Source organism: Hyperoodon ampullatus (genome assembly GCF_949752795.1).
Source record: "Hyperoodon ampullatus genome assembly, chromosome: 11".
Taxonomy (NCBI): Eukaryota; Metazoa; Chordata; class Mammalia; order Artiodactyla; family Ziphiidae; genus Hyperoodon; species Hyperoodon ampullatus.
This window is the reverse complement of record NC_136924.1, coordinates 11562697-11578237: the sequence shown is the minus strand read 5'-3', so window position 1 is coordinate 11578237 and position 15541 is coordinate 11562697. Positions and strand designations below refer to the sequence as shown.

The following is a 15541-nucleotide window of genomic DNA, read 5'->3' as shown; positions in this document are numbered from 1 at the left end:
GAAGCTAGAAAGGGAAAGGAAGAGCCGCGGAGAGTGAAATCAAGAAGTCAAGGAATGGACTGCTGCAAGAATGGGAGGAAAAGGTCACAATGCGTAAACTTACAAAGAGGTCGAGGCAGATCAGTTCCAAAAATGGCACTTGGGTTTGGAGGTTAGATCTCTGATAAACCTAGGAAGAAATATTTCTGTTGTGGGTGTGTTGGGGGGTGGAAGTGACTTTATGGTGGTTGTTCCTGGAAAGAGGTAAACTAGAGAATGTGACTGTGGGTTATTATTTGAGTTTGTGAAGGGAAGATAGTTGAGGTGTGTATGTGGTCAAATGATGGTTGTTATAATGTGACCTGGTAGTAGGAAGGCCCAGAAGTAAAGGTAGAAGATAAAATGAGTTTAAGAAGGGATAAATTATGAATCAAAGTTCTAGAGGAGGTGAAAGCAGTGAAATTCAGAGCATATTAAAGAGTTAAAAACTTTGGGAAAGTAAATGGATGTAAGATACTTTTGATGTAGATGACTAGTATTTTTCTCTTATCAGTGATGTTTTCAAGTAGCTCCTTTTCCTTAACAAAATGGCATGATAGGCCCTGGTATATTCTTATTTCTAAAAGTTATTAATTTTTTGTTGCTCTTTAGGTAATTGATTTGTGACTAATGTGAAGAGCTGATTATTTTTGATGAAGCTTCCAACTGGAAGTCACAGTTTATTACTGTTTATTATAGAGTATGTTCAGAACATGGAAATCAGGGATAAAGGAGGTCATCTTGTATTTTCAGCTATCCTACTGGATAATTCAAATTCTTACATATTTCTAGTGCCATTCAAATCTGTCAACATATTTCAGAATACATTTAGAGAGGGAAGAGTAGGTGGCTGCAGGCAGATACAAGTGAAAGTCACCATCATTAGGAAATAGCTTCCACTAAGAAGGCAAAACCAATTACGGGCTTAGCTGCCAAAAGAAAAACTAATGTTAGTAGTTAACGTAACTACAGCTATCATTAAACTAAATATTCAGGCTAGGTAACTTTCCTTTAATAAATATGCTTTGTTATTATGAAATATTTCTTTGCAAAGTATAAATCAATAAGGAAACTTTAGGTATTTGCCAGGCACAGGTAACACTTGGAAGTTAGCCCTAGAATTTCCAATGAGATTAGATATTTTCTCAGCATTTCATCTAGTAAATACTACATGTTAAATATTTACATTTTGAGTATAATCAATTTCTGGAATTTGAACTATGAGCGTAGTTTACTTAACCTCCCCCCATAGTCCCCAATACACATTCTTTACATATTCCCTTCCCTTTTCTCTGTTTATGGGGATAATGTACAGTATTATAGCTACCCTGCAGGTATGGAATGTCTAGAGTTTTTCTTGTCCTACGTGACTGGCTTATATTATTACTCCCTAGAAAATTAAACTGGTGTTAGTAGAGCATAAAACTAGTGATTTTTTTCTACGCGTATATATGTATAAAATTTTAATTTTCAAGGTAGTTTTAATTTTTGACTGCCCCAATTTTTCATAGAGTGATTAATTTTCTGAAGGACTCCAATTTTAAAACTGTTTTAATAAAATGTTAATAGTCTGTGTTTCATGAAAAATTTTTGATAGCATTATTTTCATGCTTCATCTATCAAAACAGTGATCCAGATTTTCATAGCGACCTAAGGAAAGACTTGTATTATTTGTGGCTGACACGCCCTGTGATTATCTTCCTGAGACTGCAGTACTGTGATCTCAAAAAAATGTTACTTCATGGGCTTCCCTGGTGGCACAGTGGTTGAGAGTCCACCTGCCGATGCAGGGAACATGGGTTCGTGCCCCGGTCCGGGAGGATCCCACATGCCGCGGAGCAGCTGGGCCCGTGAGCCATGACCACTGAGCCTGCACGTCCGGAGCCTGTGCTCCGCAACGGGAGAGGTCACAACAGAGAGAGGCCCGCGTAACACACACACAAAATAATAATAATAAAAAAAATAACCTGCAAAAAAATGTTACTTCAGAGGGCATGTGCCATACTCTGTGTAAAATAACCAGAGTTGAGTTAGCTTGTGGGCCAGAGAGTTTCCTCACCATTTGCCTGCTTCATTAATTTTAATTTTGCTTAAACTTTATTTTGTGTGTGTCTGTGTGTGTGTACTTTACAGAAAGAATCAAAATTGTCACTTAATATTGTTTTTTTTTAAATTTTATGTACAGTGTAGAGGAATAAAAAGTTTTCCTTGACGCTCTTAAGGTCCCTGACTGGCTCTGAAAATTAAAACGACCAAAACAGACTAAGAGGAGAGAAGAATTCAAGTTGATTTAATGTAAGTTTTGCATGACACAGGAGCCTTCCTAAGGAAATGAAGACCTAAAAAAATGGTTAAACCTGTGTTGCTTTATGCTAGGTTTAGTGAAGAGTGGACATTCATGGAGAAGTGTGGTAGGTAGGTCAAAGAATATGAAGTAAGCATAGTAAACTGGGAGAAGTTTAGCAGGGCCTGTTTGTTTGGATTCTTCTCATCCCTTTGTCTTCAGAAATAAGGACACTCCTTTCCTTCAGGTATAGGAAGGGTATCTCTCAAGTGAGGGTGTTAGGACCTGTTTCAGGGGAGGGGCTTGAGTGGAAAGTCCAGGTGAACTCCCTGTTTCTCCCATTTTCTAAAACAACTTCAGCTTACCATATTCAGTATAGCAAGGTGCCATATTTTGGGGTATCATGTCTTGAATCCTGTCAATAGTATATTTGGTTTACATCAAATGCCTTCAGGGTGCCTAAGGTGATCAATTTTTAAGTACAGAAAATAGCCAAAATAGGGGACTTCCCTGGTGGCACAGTGGTTAAGGATCCACCTGCCAGTGCAGGGGACATGGGTCCAAGCCCTAGTCCGGGAAAATCCCACATGCCACGGAGCAACTAAGGCCGTGCGCCACAACTACTGAGCCTGCTCTCTAGAGCCCGCGAGTTACAACTACTGAGCCCATGTGCCACAACTACTGAAGCCTGCGCGCCTAGAGCCTGTGCTCCGCAACAAGAAAAGCCACCGCAATGAGAAGCCTGCTCACCACAACCAAGAGTAGCCTGCACTCGCCACAACCAGAGAAAAGCCCGTGCACAACAACGAAGACCCAACGCAGCCAAAAATAAATAAATAAAATAAATTTAAAAAAATAAAAAAATAAATAAAATAGCCAAAACAAACTTAAAATAGTTTTTTTTTTTTTTTTTGCGGTACGCGGGCCTGTCACTGTTGTGGCCCCTCCTGTTGTGGAGCACAGGCGCCGGACGCGCAGTCTTAGTGGCCATGGCTCACGGGCCCAGCCGCTCAGCGGTATGTGGGATCTTCCTGGACCGGGGCTCGAACCCGTGTGCCCTGCATCGGCAGGCGGACTCTCAACCACTGCACCACCAGGGAAGCCCGATTACTACATTTGAATCAGATTTGGTATCTTGTTTTCAGAGATAAAACTTAATGAGATATGTTGATTATTGTATTAGGCAATAGGGAGTTAGTTCCTCAGTCTGGATTCAATTCTAACTCATTTATCCAAATTATTCTTATTTTCCTTAGTTCCACATTATCCTTATTTCCCCCCACTTATTAGCTGAGGGTGGTATTGAACAAGTCCTTAATCTCTTGTGTCTCAGCTTTTTAATCTGTGAAATGGATTTTACTATAGGACCTATCTGATAGGTGACAAAAATTATATGAGTTAATATGTATAAAGCACTTAGAACAATGTCTGGCACATATTAAGAATTCAATAAATGTGAGCTATTATTATCTAATGTCTCCTTTTACACACATCCCATTGTTCTTCTCCCTAGTCACCTTACTATTTTTTCCAAGTACCTTTTCCTCAACTACCAGGCCCAGACATAATCATGTTAAGTAAAAATCTGAAAGGGTCTTCCTTACAGACAAGCTCCAAATCAGCATCCTGTCCCAAATGAAATCTCATGAGGCTCTTTTACCTAATCTGACTTTCTTCAAAGGGTTATGGGAATTGAGAATGAACTGAAGACACTGAGGTCAACTTCTATGTTGTTTATTAAATATTACTAAACAATTTAATAAACAATATTATTATTAAATATTATTCAACTTTGATTATTGTTATTATTCTTTAAATTTTGTGGCATATTTATACAGAATGTATCTCATGATTTCCAATAATGCTTAAGATGGTCTTGAATTTTTAAAATCTCTTTCTCTCTAAACATATCTTTTCTCCTTCCTATGTATCACACATTTCTGAACGTAAAGATCATCTTCTTTTTTGTTTTTAAATTTACTCCCTTAGTATTTATTCGTTCTTTTTAAATACATTTTATGTGTAATATGTGATGTGTATATAAGTGTTTTTACACAGAAATGATATAATTTTTACATACTTTTTAATTTTTCAAAATGAATAGTTTTACAGTGTATGAATGTAGATCTTGTTGGATTGTTAATAACAAACAATGCTGGATGAACAGTTTTATCAATGAATTTTGATGCACTTTTTTTTTCTTATTAGTTATCCATTTTATACATATTAGTGTATAGATGTCAACCCCAATCTCCCAATTCATCACACACACACCCCGCCCCCGCCACTTTCCCCCCTTGAGGTCATCTTATTTTCTGTAGCATTTTACCCTAAGCATTTGTTTACATTTACTAAAACTGCAGTTCTGTTAAGAAATGAATGTTGAATCCAGTTATAAAAAGTTGTATACCATAATTCAAAAGGACAGTTTATTTGGGGGATAACTAACTTAGAATGGATTCAGTTGATTTACGTAGAACCTTTTATCAATCGTTTATTTAAACTTTTATCTTTACTAAATTCTGTCTTGAAATTTCCGTGTTTGGGTCATTCCTTTTCTCTTATTAAAAGCCAGTTATAGTACACAAAATATAAATTTTTCTCTTACATAATAATAGTGAAGCTAAGTAATTTATTACCTAAACTCACTGTAGTTGTACTGTGATAATTTTGATTATTGGGAAGAGATGCTATTAAATTTGGAAGTTTGATCTTTTAATTCGAAAATAGCCGTGACATGTAAGTTAAACCTTCACCATCCAAACTATCTGTGGCATCCTCAGTATATATATATATTTTTTGCGGTACGCGGGCCTCTCACTGTTGTGGCCTCTCCCGTTGTGGAGCACAGGCTCCGGACGCGCAGGCTCAGCGGCCATGGCTCACGGGACCAGCCGCTCCGCGGCACGTGGGATCTAACTGGACCGGGGCACGAACCCGTGTCCCCTGCATCGGCAGGCAGACTCTCAACCACTGCGCCACCAGGGAAGCCCCATCCTCTGTATTTTAAACTTCATAATTGGTATAGAGCTGGGTTTGTAAATTCAAATACCAGTTTATAACATTTGGTATGGAACGTGATTTAGCAAACTTGCTTTTTATCGTCACCCATCTTTATTCTTTAATTAATTATATGCTTTTATTCAAAGCAATGTGAATTTCTACAAGTTATTGTTAGATTTGAGCCTGCAATAAATATACTGAAATCAAATTTCTTTTGTTACTGTATTATTGCTCCCATTCCTAATCATCATTTCTGAACCTTGCATTGTTGAGTTAGTCTATTCCAAGTGTTATTTACTGACATGTTTTTAATATGAGTGCCACATATAGTGGGTTATACACTGAAGAGTTATATAGACTGGATCTCATTCCCTGTGATAACTTATTTGGGTAAGATGTCTTGAGAACAGACTGCCTAAGAACGGTTTTTATAATTTCACAGACATCTATGTTTTCCATGAAAAATCTGACTATTAGGAGGCATTAAAATCTGTTCCCCACTGGATCAGAATCTCTATGCAGGATGTATTTTTTTCTCTGTATTGTAATTTTTTATTACATTTATCAGAATACAGGATACATAAATGAATAACATATATTGTATTAATTCTGGTTGTGTTCCTTGCTATGGCTTTGAATTGCATGATGATATCAGGTAAAATAAATGTATGTCTTTTGAGGAGTATAAACATGTTTTGAGGTTTAATCAAAATTTCAAAGGGAGTTAATTGTATTACATGTTAAGAAAATATTAAAGAGACAATTCTCACTTCCCTATGGAATGAGAAGTTTGACTGAAAAGCATTAATTTAATTTCAACTGCATGGGAAAAACATACTAAGACAATATCTTAGTTTGGCCGAAAGTCTGATAAAATATAGAATAATAGAAACTCTTGTTTTGTATTCAGCTATCAGAAAGCACAAATAACCAGACTTTTTAAATAGAGTGTTGCATGCCAGTTCATTTAATAATGGTGACTTCAAGACAACATTATATTCCAGAGTGTCTTCTGAATAACCAAAGCAAGAAAATGTTATATTCAATGTAGTTTTATTGCTAAGGTATTTTAAAGGCTGTTTCTGACTTATCTAGGCATATCTTACATGCTTGCACTACCCCCAGCCTTAACTAGGTGATAGAGTTTTGTTTTTGTTTTTTTTTTTTCCTCATTTCCCAAGGTTATCTCTGGGAATTTTCCTTCGGTCCTCTAAAGACTGCAGGTATTATCTTGACCTACTTGTCCCCTAAACTCAAGCTGTCTCAGAATCTTCATTCCTAATTCTGGTCTTTGTCCCTTCTGTCCAGGGCAGAATAGACTGCAAAGAAGCAGTAAGGGAGAAATATAATGAAACCCTTTCTGCTGACTTCCAACCCTCACTATGCCCTGGCACTGCACTGGTCGCCTTGGCCATTTCTATCATGTCATTGCATTCACACATCTTTTCACCCCACTGTCCATTCCCCATATCTGGTGGCCAGACACTCAAATACTATTCTTAATGAAGAAGGTTTACTATTTCTTAATGAAGTCTGTGAATGCAAGTTTTTTCCTGAACTAAGATTAACCCTATTTTGAATATTTGTGTTTCTATAGCATCTTAATGCAAATATTAGTATTCCTTAGGACCAGCTCTGGGATTAACAGAGGGAAGTCCAGTTAGGCAGATTAATAATAATAAGCATAAAGATTGGCTATGGGGTGAAAGGAAAAAAGTTCCATTTGCATTCCATTAAGTAGAATACCAACTTACATTGTTTATTTTAGTCTACTTGAGATTGGAAATGTCTCCCTTATTTGTTATTTTTATTTTCATGTATTTTACTCATAGATTCTCCAGAAGATGTAAGAAGAAAAGGCTATAGGTAAAGCTGTGATGAAAGTATATTTTGTTGTAAATATGGATCAGGACAGCACAACTGTTGACATTTTGTCTAGATCATTCTTTGCTCTGACCATGCTAGTAGCACCCCCAGACCCTAGTGTGAAAATAAATGTCCCTACACATTGCCAAATGTCTCTTGGGGGGCAAAATCACCCCTAGTAGAGAACAACTGGTTTATAAGGAGAGTATTCAGTTTAAATAATAAGTAATGGTAATAAAAAGGAAACAGAGAACTGTCTTCGGACATTGGGCCCACATTCAGATATGCCCCCAATATGCCCCCAAAGCTTCATAGGTCTTTATCCTTTAATCTGTTGGAGACTTGTGCATCACTATTTGCAGACACACATGCCACCAATAGCTTGGAACTGAAAAAGTTGTAACTCTTGATTTCCAAGCATGGAACATGATTCTGCAGAGAGCCAAGCAATAAGAGCATTTCAGAATCACTCCTATATATGGCAGCTAGATTGTGTTAGTATCATACTTACCAGGCTGGCTTAGGAAACAACGAATTATAACATAGGTTCTATGGAAAGATGCACTCAGAAATCCAAATATTTTCTGTAAGTACCTATACATTGCTAGTTTTCATATACTGAGTTTTAGAAGCATATCATAATGTAATTATTCTTAATTAATAATTTATTATTTTGATGATTCTTATTTTTTTGAAAGTAGGGGCAATATGAAATATTTGTCCTGATAAGTTTTATACATCAAATTTCAATTAAACTTTAATGTCTGAGATACTAGGAAGAAATGTTGTTCTTTGAGTTATTCTCCTGGGCCCCAACTTCAATGCCTTTTATTCTTTCTGGACAACTGAATAAAGAAAACCAAATATTATCCATTTACCTTTATTTTTCTCTGTCTTCACACAATCTTTTTTCTGTAACTACTTATTTTGTGGGATCTTCAATTTGACATCCAAATATCCTATTTAATACTTTATCTTAAGACTTCCAGATTTAAATAGTTGATCTATTCCCTAGTGCTTTGTGCACCATACTCAGTGAAAGTTTGTTGAAGAAATATTTAATTGTATGAATGTTACATTTGTATTTCCTAGCCAACTCATCTTAATTCTGTGTGTTTTTGTGGTATTAAAAGTAATTATCACTGGAGAAATATTTTTAAGTTCCTGATTGATAATAGAGTAAATGCAAAAATTCTGACAAAAATTCTCTTATATTTCACTCTATTTCACAATAAATATGGAAAAGTGCTTGTAAGTAAGGCTGACACACGTTGTTGAAGAGCTTCATTTGGCATATAAATTTTCTTAATTGTCTGATGAAGATACTCTAAAAAGGCAAAAACTGAATAATGAAGTAGTTGTAGAAGAATAATCAGATGAATATATAAATATATGTATATATTTATTTTCAGTGTAATATGCTTCATTAACACACTCAGTCAAAATCAGAGAGCTATACATCAGAGAAAGATTAAAAGCATTCTCAGCTCATCTGTGATCCAAAGATTATATTAATGATCTTTTTAAACATCTCTTATTAGTTAAACAGTTGTGTTATATTGGAAGTGTACATGCAAAAATATTGACTAGTCAAAGCAGGTGAAAAAATATTGTGGGATAGGTTGGAAAATATTTATAAAATTATATTGTTAACTACTGTAGCAAGCTCAGTAAAGTTACTGAATAACAATACTAAAAACACTATACCCTTCTCTGCATTAAGTAATAATAACAGTAATTTTACCATTAGAGTTAATAACCTATATTTAGCCAGTACATTTTTCAATATTTTCAAAGCACTCTTTTCCTTTCACTTATCTGATATTTGAAGCAATCTTGTGAGAAATGTGAGTCAGATATATATATATACTGCAGTATTACAGTGAAGGGTACAGGGGAGTAGAAAAAAAATGATTTATCAGAATTCAAAATGAATTAGTGATAGTTAAGATGAAATCATATTTTAAAATATCAGATTGTTCCCACCATATCTATTTTGCAAATCTTCACAAATAAATCTTGTTAATGTTTCAGAGGGAAAAAAAAGAATTTAAAGCATTAGATAAAAATGGATACTGTAGCATTATGAAGGTTTTTTATTTTCTTCTGTATATGTAAATAATTTTCAAACATATTTTGTGATTATAGACTATTTTAAAATAAAGTAAACAGAGCATGCTAAGCAACAAAACAATTCTTCCATGAGAATCTTAGGATATATTAATATCAAATTTAATAAAGTGTTTAAATACATACACAATTTTTAAAAGTATGTGCATGAGAAATGTCATAATGTATACTACATAATCATAGATGTAGTATAATATATATTTAGAATGTGTAGTAAAACCTGTTGAACAGTGTTTAAAATTACTTTAAATTCAGTTTCCAATGAATAAAGTGTAGTTAAAGATGATTGGGTGCAACAGTTATGTGTTGGTGGGAGTCACAGTTTAGATATCAAGAGCATTTTCTCTTATGAACTATTCTTGAAATAAACAAACTAGTTCAAATCAAGACAAAACACAGCCATAATCTTATTCAATTGTTAATACTATTTCATTGTAAAATTTCTTAAGCTTTATTGGTTGTTGTGTGTTTTGATCATAAGCAAAATTTGAGGTACCCTACGTAACATTATGCAAGGCATTTTAAAACATTTTGTCTCATTTGTTTCTGCCTCCCTGAAGTGGATGTTAAAGAAAACATCCTTGCTATATGAAACCATGACCTGATTAAATTCTGGCTTATCAACTTTCATATCTACTTTCTAATTGTATACATGAACATTTAGCAAATTAACCTAAAAATTTAAACTGGTGTGAATTAAATGTCAGTGTGGTAGTTACTTTATTTTGATTAACGTAGTATTTTTAGGTAAATGCTTTTACCCTATAATGTGACATAGAAGTTATAAATTTTGAATCCTCTAATCCAAGCAGTTCCCAATTTATAGCCAGTTGCACTGTAAGTAACCTATACTTGTGAACAGCTATCATATTCCTATATAGCCTCCTATCTCGATGTCCACCTGCTGTTACTTTCTCCAGTAGTATCTAGAGAGAACCACTCCTGCAATCTCCATCCATGTTAACCTTACATCTGTTGAGAATCTCTTTGACTGTACTCCTTTAATATTACAGAATCAGATACATGGGACTCTCTCAATACTTGCCTTTATACTGGATGTTCAAAGAAAAGAGTGATAGAGTTGAAGGAACCAAATTTATACTTTACCTAAAAGCATTCAAAACGGGGATTTCATTGATTATATAAGGTGGAATTTTAATTTTATAGGAAAAATGCACTGTTTCAAGTAATTAAAAAAATCACATTTGAAATGTAATCAGTTCACAAATTGGGAAATATTTGTGAGTGGGTAGTCATAATGGCTATTGTAATTTATTTTCAGGGGTTAGTTGTAGGTTAACATCTAAAGCCAGAGTTGGAAGGAACATTTCTACTTTCTAGCTTTGTGACTTTAGGCAAGTTACTTACCCTGTCTTTATCTCAGTTGCCTTATCTGTAAAATGGGGATGATATTAGTAACTACCATGTACGTAAGTAAAATAAAAAATGCTGCAAGCCAAGAAATTTCTAAAATGAAAATTTGTTGGATTGGAAATAGTAATTATCAACAAACATATTCCAATATACAGAAAAAAAATTTAATTTATACCATTAAGTAACATTGAGTGAGCAAAGGTAAAATATGAAAAGAAAAAAGTAATATTAATCAGATCAACAATGAAGTTATTTATAAATGGAACTAAAACACTGGGATAAAAATAGAAAAAAGAAGTAAATTATTGGAATATGTGATTATATGAATTAAAGCTTTATGATTTTTCAGTCTTTATGTGGTTATAGTATGTTCTCTGGGAAGTTTAAGATCCAGTAAAAATCTTTATCCCTTACTTCCAATAAACATACACAGAAGCAAAGTAGAGCAAATCAAAACAAACACTAAGTCATGCAATGGATGTGTTTATTTTTATTTTGTTGCATTAGAATTGGAGGTTATATGTCTCAACTGCTAAATTTGAATCATTAGGTAAGAAGTTTGTTACATTATATTACATAACAAACTAAATTATCTAGTGTAAGTTTGTATTTTTAACCTTTGTTATATATGTGTTTGGGGATGTCATTACTTATACTAGATAGTAAATTTCCAAAGGTTGGGAAGGGAGCATTTTATTTAGTCCCAGCTCTAGAATTAAATTACTTACTTATATCAGATGACTAGGTTTACATGGATCTGGGACCAAATGAAAACAATTATTTTGAAAAAATAATGATTCTATAAGATTCCTAAATTGGTTTATTTTTAATATTTATTTTGCATCTTTTATATATTTCTAATTTTTTTAATGAAATAATACCAGGGGTCATCAGTCTAACATTTGGGAACTGCTAATGTAATAAGAAACTTAGCACTAGAACTGACAGGTAAGTGTTTCCTTCCCAACCCAAGCAGTGTTTCCCACAATAAGGCAGGGATACTGTCTAATAAATCATACAAGTCTTTCTATGATCCACATTTCTATGACAATGTCAAACACAGAGGAGGTGCTTGGCAAATATTTGTCAAATGAATGAATGAATAGAAATTCAATTGGAGGCATACTATAAAATAAACACAGTTTTCAAAATCCTAAGCCTACTACGAAGTAGAATTAAACATAATGGAGTTTATACTAGGTATGGAAGATTTATTGCCTACATTCACTAAAGAATGGTCGTTACTTTTAAACATGCTCAGTCAAGTGGCAGAAGTTTTTGAAAATTATCTGGTTTGAATGATGGTTGTAAAAATTCCTCAAAATATTTAGAAAATAACTGACTCAAGAAAATACAATGACGTTTAGAACAGACTTTTTAAAAAAAGGGGTTTGGAACCAGTTGGACTGTGAGGCTATTAATAATGGCACTAATTTTCTCATATGTCATATGGAAATAATAATATCTTTCTTGATTGTGCATAATGACTGTCAGTGTTCCATAATCCACATGAGCTGAAAACTAGCAGATCTCTGGTGGAAGCTGTAATATATAAGAACTTGCTCCTTCCAAAACAAGAGAATCCCAATTAGAGCAGGGATCCTGGAAGTATTGGGGAATTGTCATGTATGTCCTTATTATTATTATAGTATACATAAGGACTCCCTGATCCCTGCTTCCCAGTCTTCACAGCTGCAGTGTAGAGCTGAAGCATTTATAACTCATGTGTCATCCTTAGCTACAGACACAGAACTGATGTTTCCCGAGCCAGAAAGTGGAACAGGACGTAGGAATTACTCTAAGGAGATAGCAGTAGGGTTTTTATATATATGAGAGTTTTGTCAGCTAAGGGAGGCATCCAGGCCAGTCAAAATCCTTTATTACTGCATCGAAGTAGGAACAAGTCTAATAAGAAAAAGGCACAGAAGGTAATACATTTCCACATACTTTTCTCCATGGCCGACCATTGGGAAAACTCCTTCCTTGACCAGTTGGGTGCTCTAATGAGGTGCTATGGTTCCATTGCTATGAAAAGCGAATTTATGTTATAAAGTTCCTCTTTAAGAAGGAGTTAATTATTTTTTTCCAATTTAATCCACACGTCTAAACCATCAAACTTGTAAACTTGTTTTTATAGCGTATCTGTTAGAAGTATACTCTGGAGCCAACTTTCTTCCTTGGGTTGAATCTTCACTTGTGTCACTGCTAACTGTGTGAATTTATGTTCCTATTCAAACGTCACCTTCTTAGAGAAGTCTCTCCTAAGCTCTTTAAATAAAGTAGACCTCTCCTTAAGTAATTCTCTATCCCTTCATTCAGTTTAACTTTCTTCCTAGCATTTGCCACTATCTGATATTATATTAATTACACATTTATGTCTGTGTCCTTGTCTCCCTTGCTTATTGCTGTATGTTTAGCATCTTCTGATATGTCTGGCACATGGTTGGCATACAATAAATACTCATAGAATTAAATAATCACTAATTTCAGTAATGGACTATTTTCAACTCTGTGACTTTAATAACATCCTACTTATGCTTCCATGGTTATTCCCCAGTCCTAAGGCTCCAGGCAAAATAGTCTTATTCTACTTATTAATCTCCACTTTGATTATTGTCTTAAGTCTGACAGTTCTAAGTGTAGTTATCTTGTGGCTGACTTCTAAAGATAAAATAGCCTCCGTTGTCTTTGATGACAGTTTGCTCTTTCCAGAGCCCACTAGGAATTAAAAAGGAAATTAAGATATCTTTCATGGTCTTAACTTTTTTTTTCTTGCCATAAAACTTCTGATTCTTATGTAGTCTCAACCTCAAAATGCATCTCTCATTAAGGGTAAAATCTAGAAAGGGTATTAAAGTTAAATCATCTTTCTGAGTTTACACAGGTGATGACAGTAATATAATGTACTTTGTTTTTCTTTCAGATCTCCAACTAAAGACATGGATTCAGAAGAGAAGGAAATTGTGGTTTGGGTTTGCCAAGAAGAGAAGATTGTCTGTGGGCTAACCAAACGCACCACCTCTGCTGACATCATCCAGGCTTTGCTTGAGGAACATGAGACTACATTTGGAGAGAAACGATTTCTTCTGGGGAAGCCCAGTGATTACTGCATCATAGAAAAGTGGAGAGGCTCTGAACGGGTTCTTCCCCCACTAACAAGAATCCTGAAGCTTTGGAAAGCATGGGGAGATGAGCAGCCTAATATGCAGTTTGTTTTGGTTAAAGCAGATGCTTTTCTTCCAGTTCCCTTGTGGCGGACAGCTGAAGCCAAATTAATGCAAAACACAGAAAAACTGTGGGAGCTCAGCCCAGCAAATTACATGAAGATGTTACCACCAGATAAGCAAAAGAGAATAGTCAGAAAAACTTTCCGGAAACTGGCTAAAATTAAGCAGGACACAGTTTCCCAAGAGCGAGATAGTATGGAGACATTAGTTCATCTGATTATTTCCCAGGATCATACTATTCATCAACAAGTCAAGAGAATGAAAGAGCTGGATCTGGAAATTGAAAAGTGTGAAGCTAAATTCCACCTCAACCGGGTAGAAAATGATGGAGAAAATTATGTCCAGGATGCATATTTGATGCCCAGTTTCAGTGAAGTTGAGCAAAAACTAGGCTTGGAGTATGATGAAAACCAGATTCTGGAGGACCTGAGAGAAAGTGATGGAATTGTACAGCTGGAGGAGCGACTAACATATTATAGAAAGCTCATTGACAAGCTCTCTGCTGAAATAGAAAAAGAGGTCAAAAGTATTTGCACAGAGATAAATGAAGATGAAGAAAGGGCAGCTGCAAGTGAACTTGAAGGCTCTAACTTAGAAAGTGTTAAGTGTGATTTGGAGAAAAGCATGAAAGCTGGTTTGAAAATCCACTCTTACTTGAGTGGCATCCAGAAAGAGATTAAATACAGTGACTCATTGCTTCAGATGAAAGCTAAAGAATATGAGCTCCTGGCCAAGGAGTTCAGTTCCCTTCATATTAGCAACAAAGATGAATGCCAGCTAAAGGAAAACAGAGGAAAGGAATCTGAGGTCCCTACCAGCAGTGGGGAGGTTCCTCCTCTTACTCAAAGAGTATTTAACATGTATTCAAATGACACAGACTCAGACACTGGTATCAGCTCTAACCACAGTCAGGACTCAGAAACAACTGTAGGAGATATGGTGCTGTTGTCAACATAATTTGAATGGCTTCTTTCTGGCCTACTTTAATGTTGTTCGTGTTTGTTTACTTTAGTAGGAAACGTTAAATAGTCCATTCTGCAAAAAAATGTAAATCATGTTAAAGTGTTCGGTAGTTAATAAAAACTAGAGAATTTTGTAAGTTTGTTTTTGAAGAGTTCCAATGTGACCTAATTATTGCAAGTTCAAACAATGAACTCTATTAAGAATGCAGCACAAATAGCTTGCAGATATATAACAGAGAAATAATTTGATGGGAATTATCATCTCATAGCTTCTGTGAGAAATGAGTTATTCAAACTGCAAAGTAATTCTTGATATTAGTCAATATATTGAAACTATACACATGAACAAGTAAAATTAAAATGTACTGTTATATATTTTTCAACAATGTATCATTGGAATTTTATAATCTGTAAAGTACATGGCAGCTACTATATTGTAACTGTATTGATTCAAATCTGGATTCTTTTCATTGATATTTAGAATGTGTGTCATCTCTGTTACTTCCTGAACCCCTCTACCTGTTAGGCCTAGATGACAGGAAGTGGGAAGGGTTGCTACTGGGACATGTACAAATACCAGCAGTGGATCAGAGAGGAGTATAGATGAGGAAGGCCAAGTGCTGCAGAGAACAGCAACTTTTCTAAAGAAGCCTAAAATTATTAAGGGATATGTATGT

The 15541-nt window shown here is 34.9% G+C and overlaps 1 protein-coding gene across 1 annotated transcript in view; it reads left to right on the top strand.

The window, feature by feature from the left end:
• Window positions 1-14914, top strand: part of RASSF9 (Ras association domain family member 9) — a gene marked incomplete at its 5' end in the record, with an annotated part of 28184 nt that extends 13270 nt beyond the window's left edge. The window contains one exon of the mRNA XM_079715695.1: window positions 13599-14914. Coding sequence (XP_079571821.1) covers window positions 13599-14859 — 1261 coding nt within the window. The 3' untranslated portion in view covers window positions 14860-14914. The remainder of the gene's footprint in view (window positions 1-13598) is intronic.
• Window positions 14915-15541: the final 627 nt, after the last annotated feature.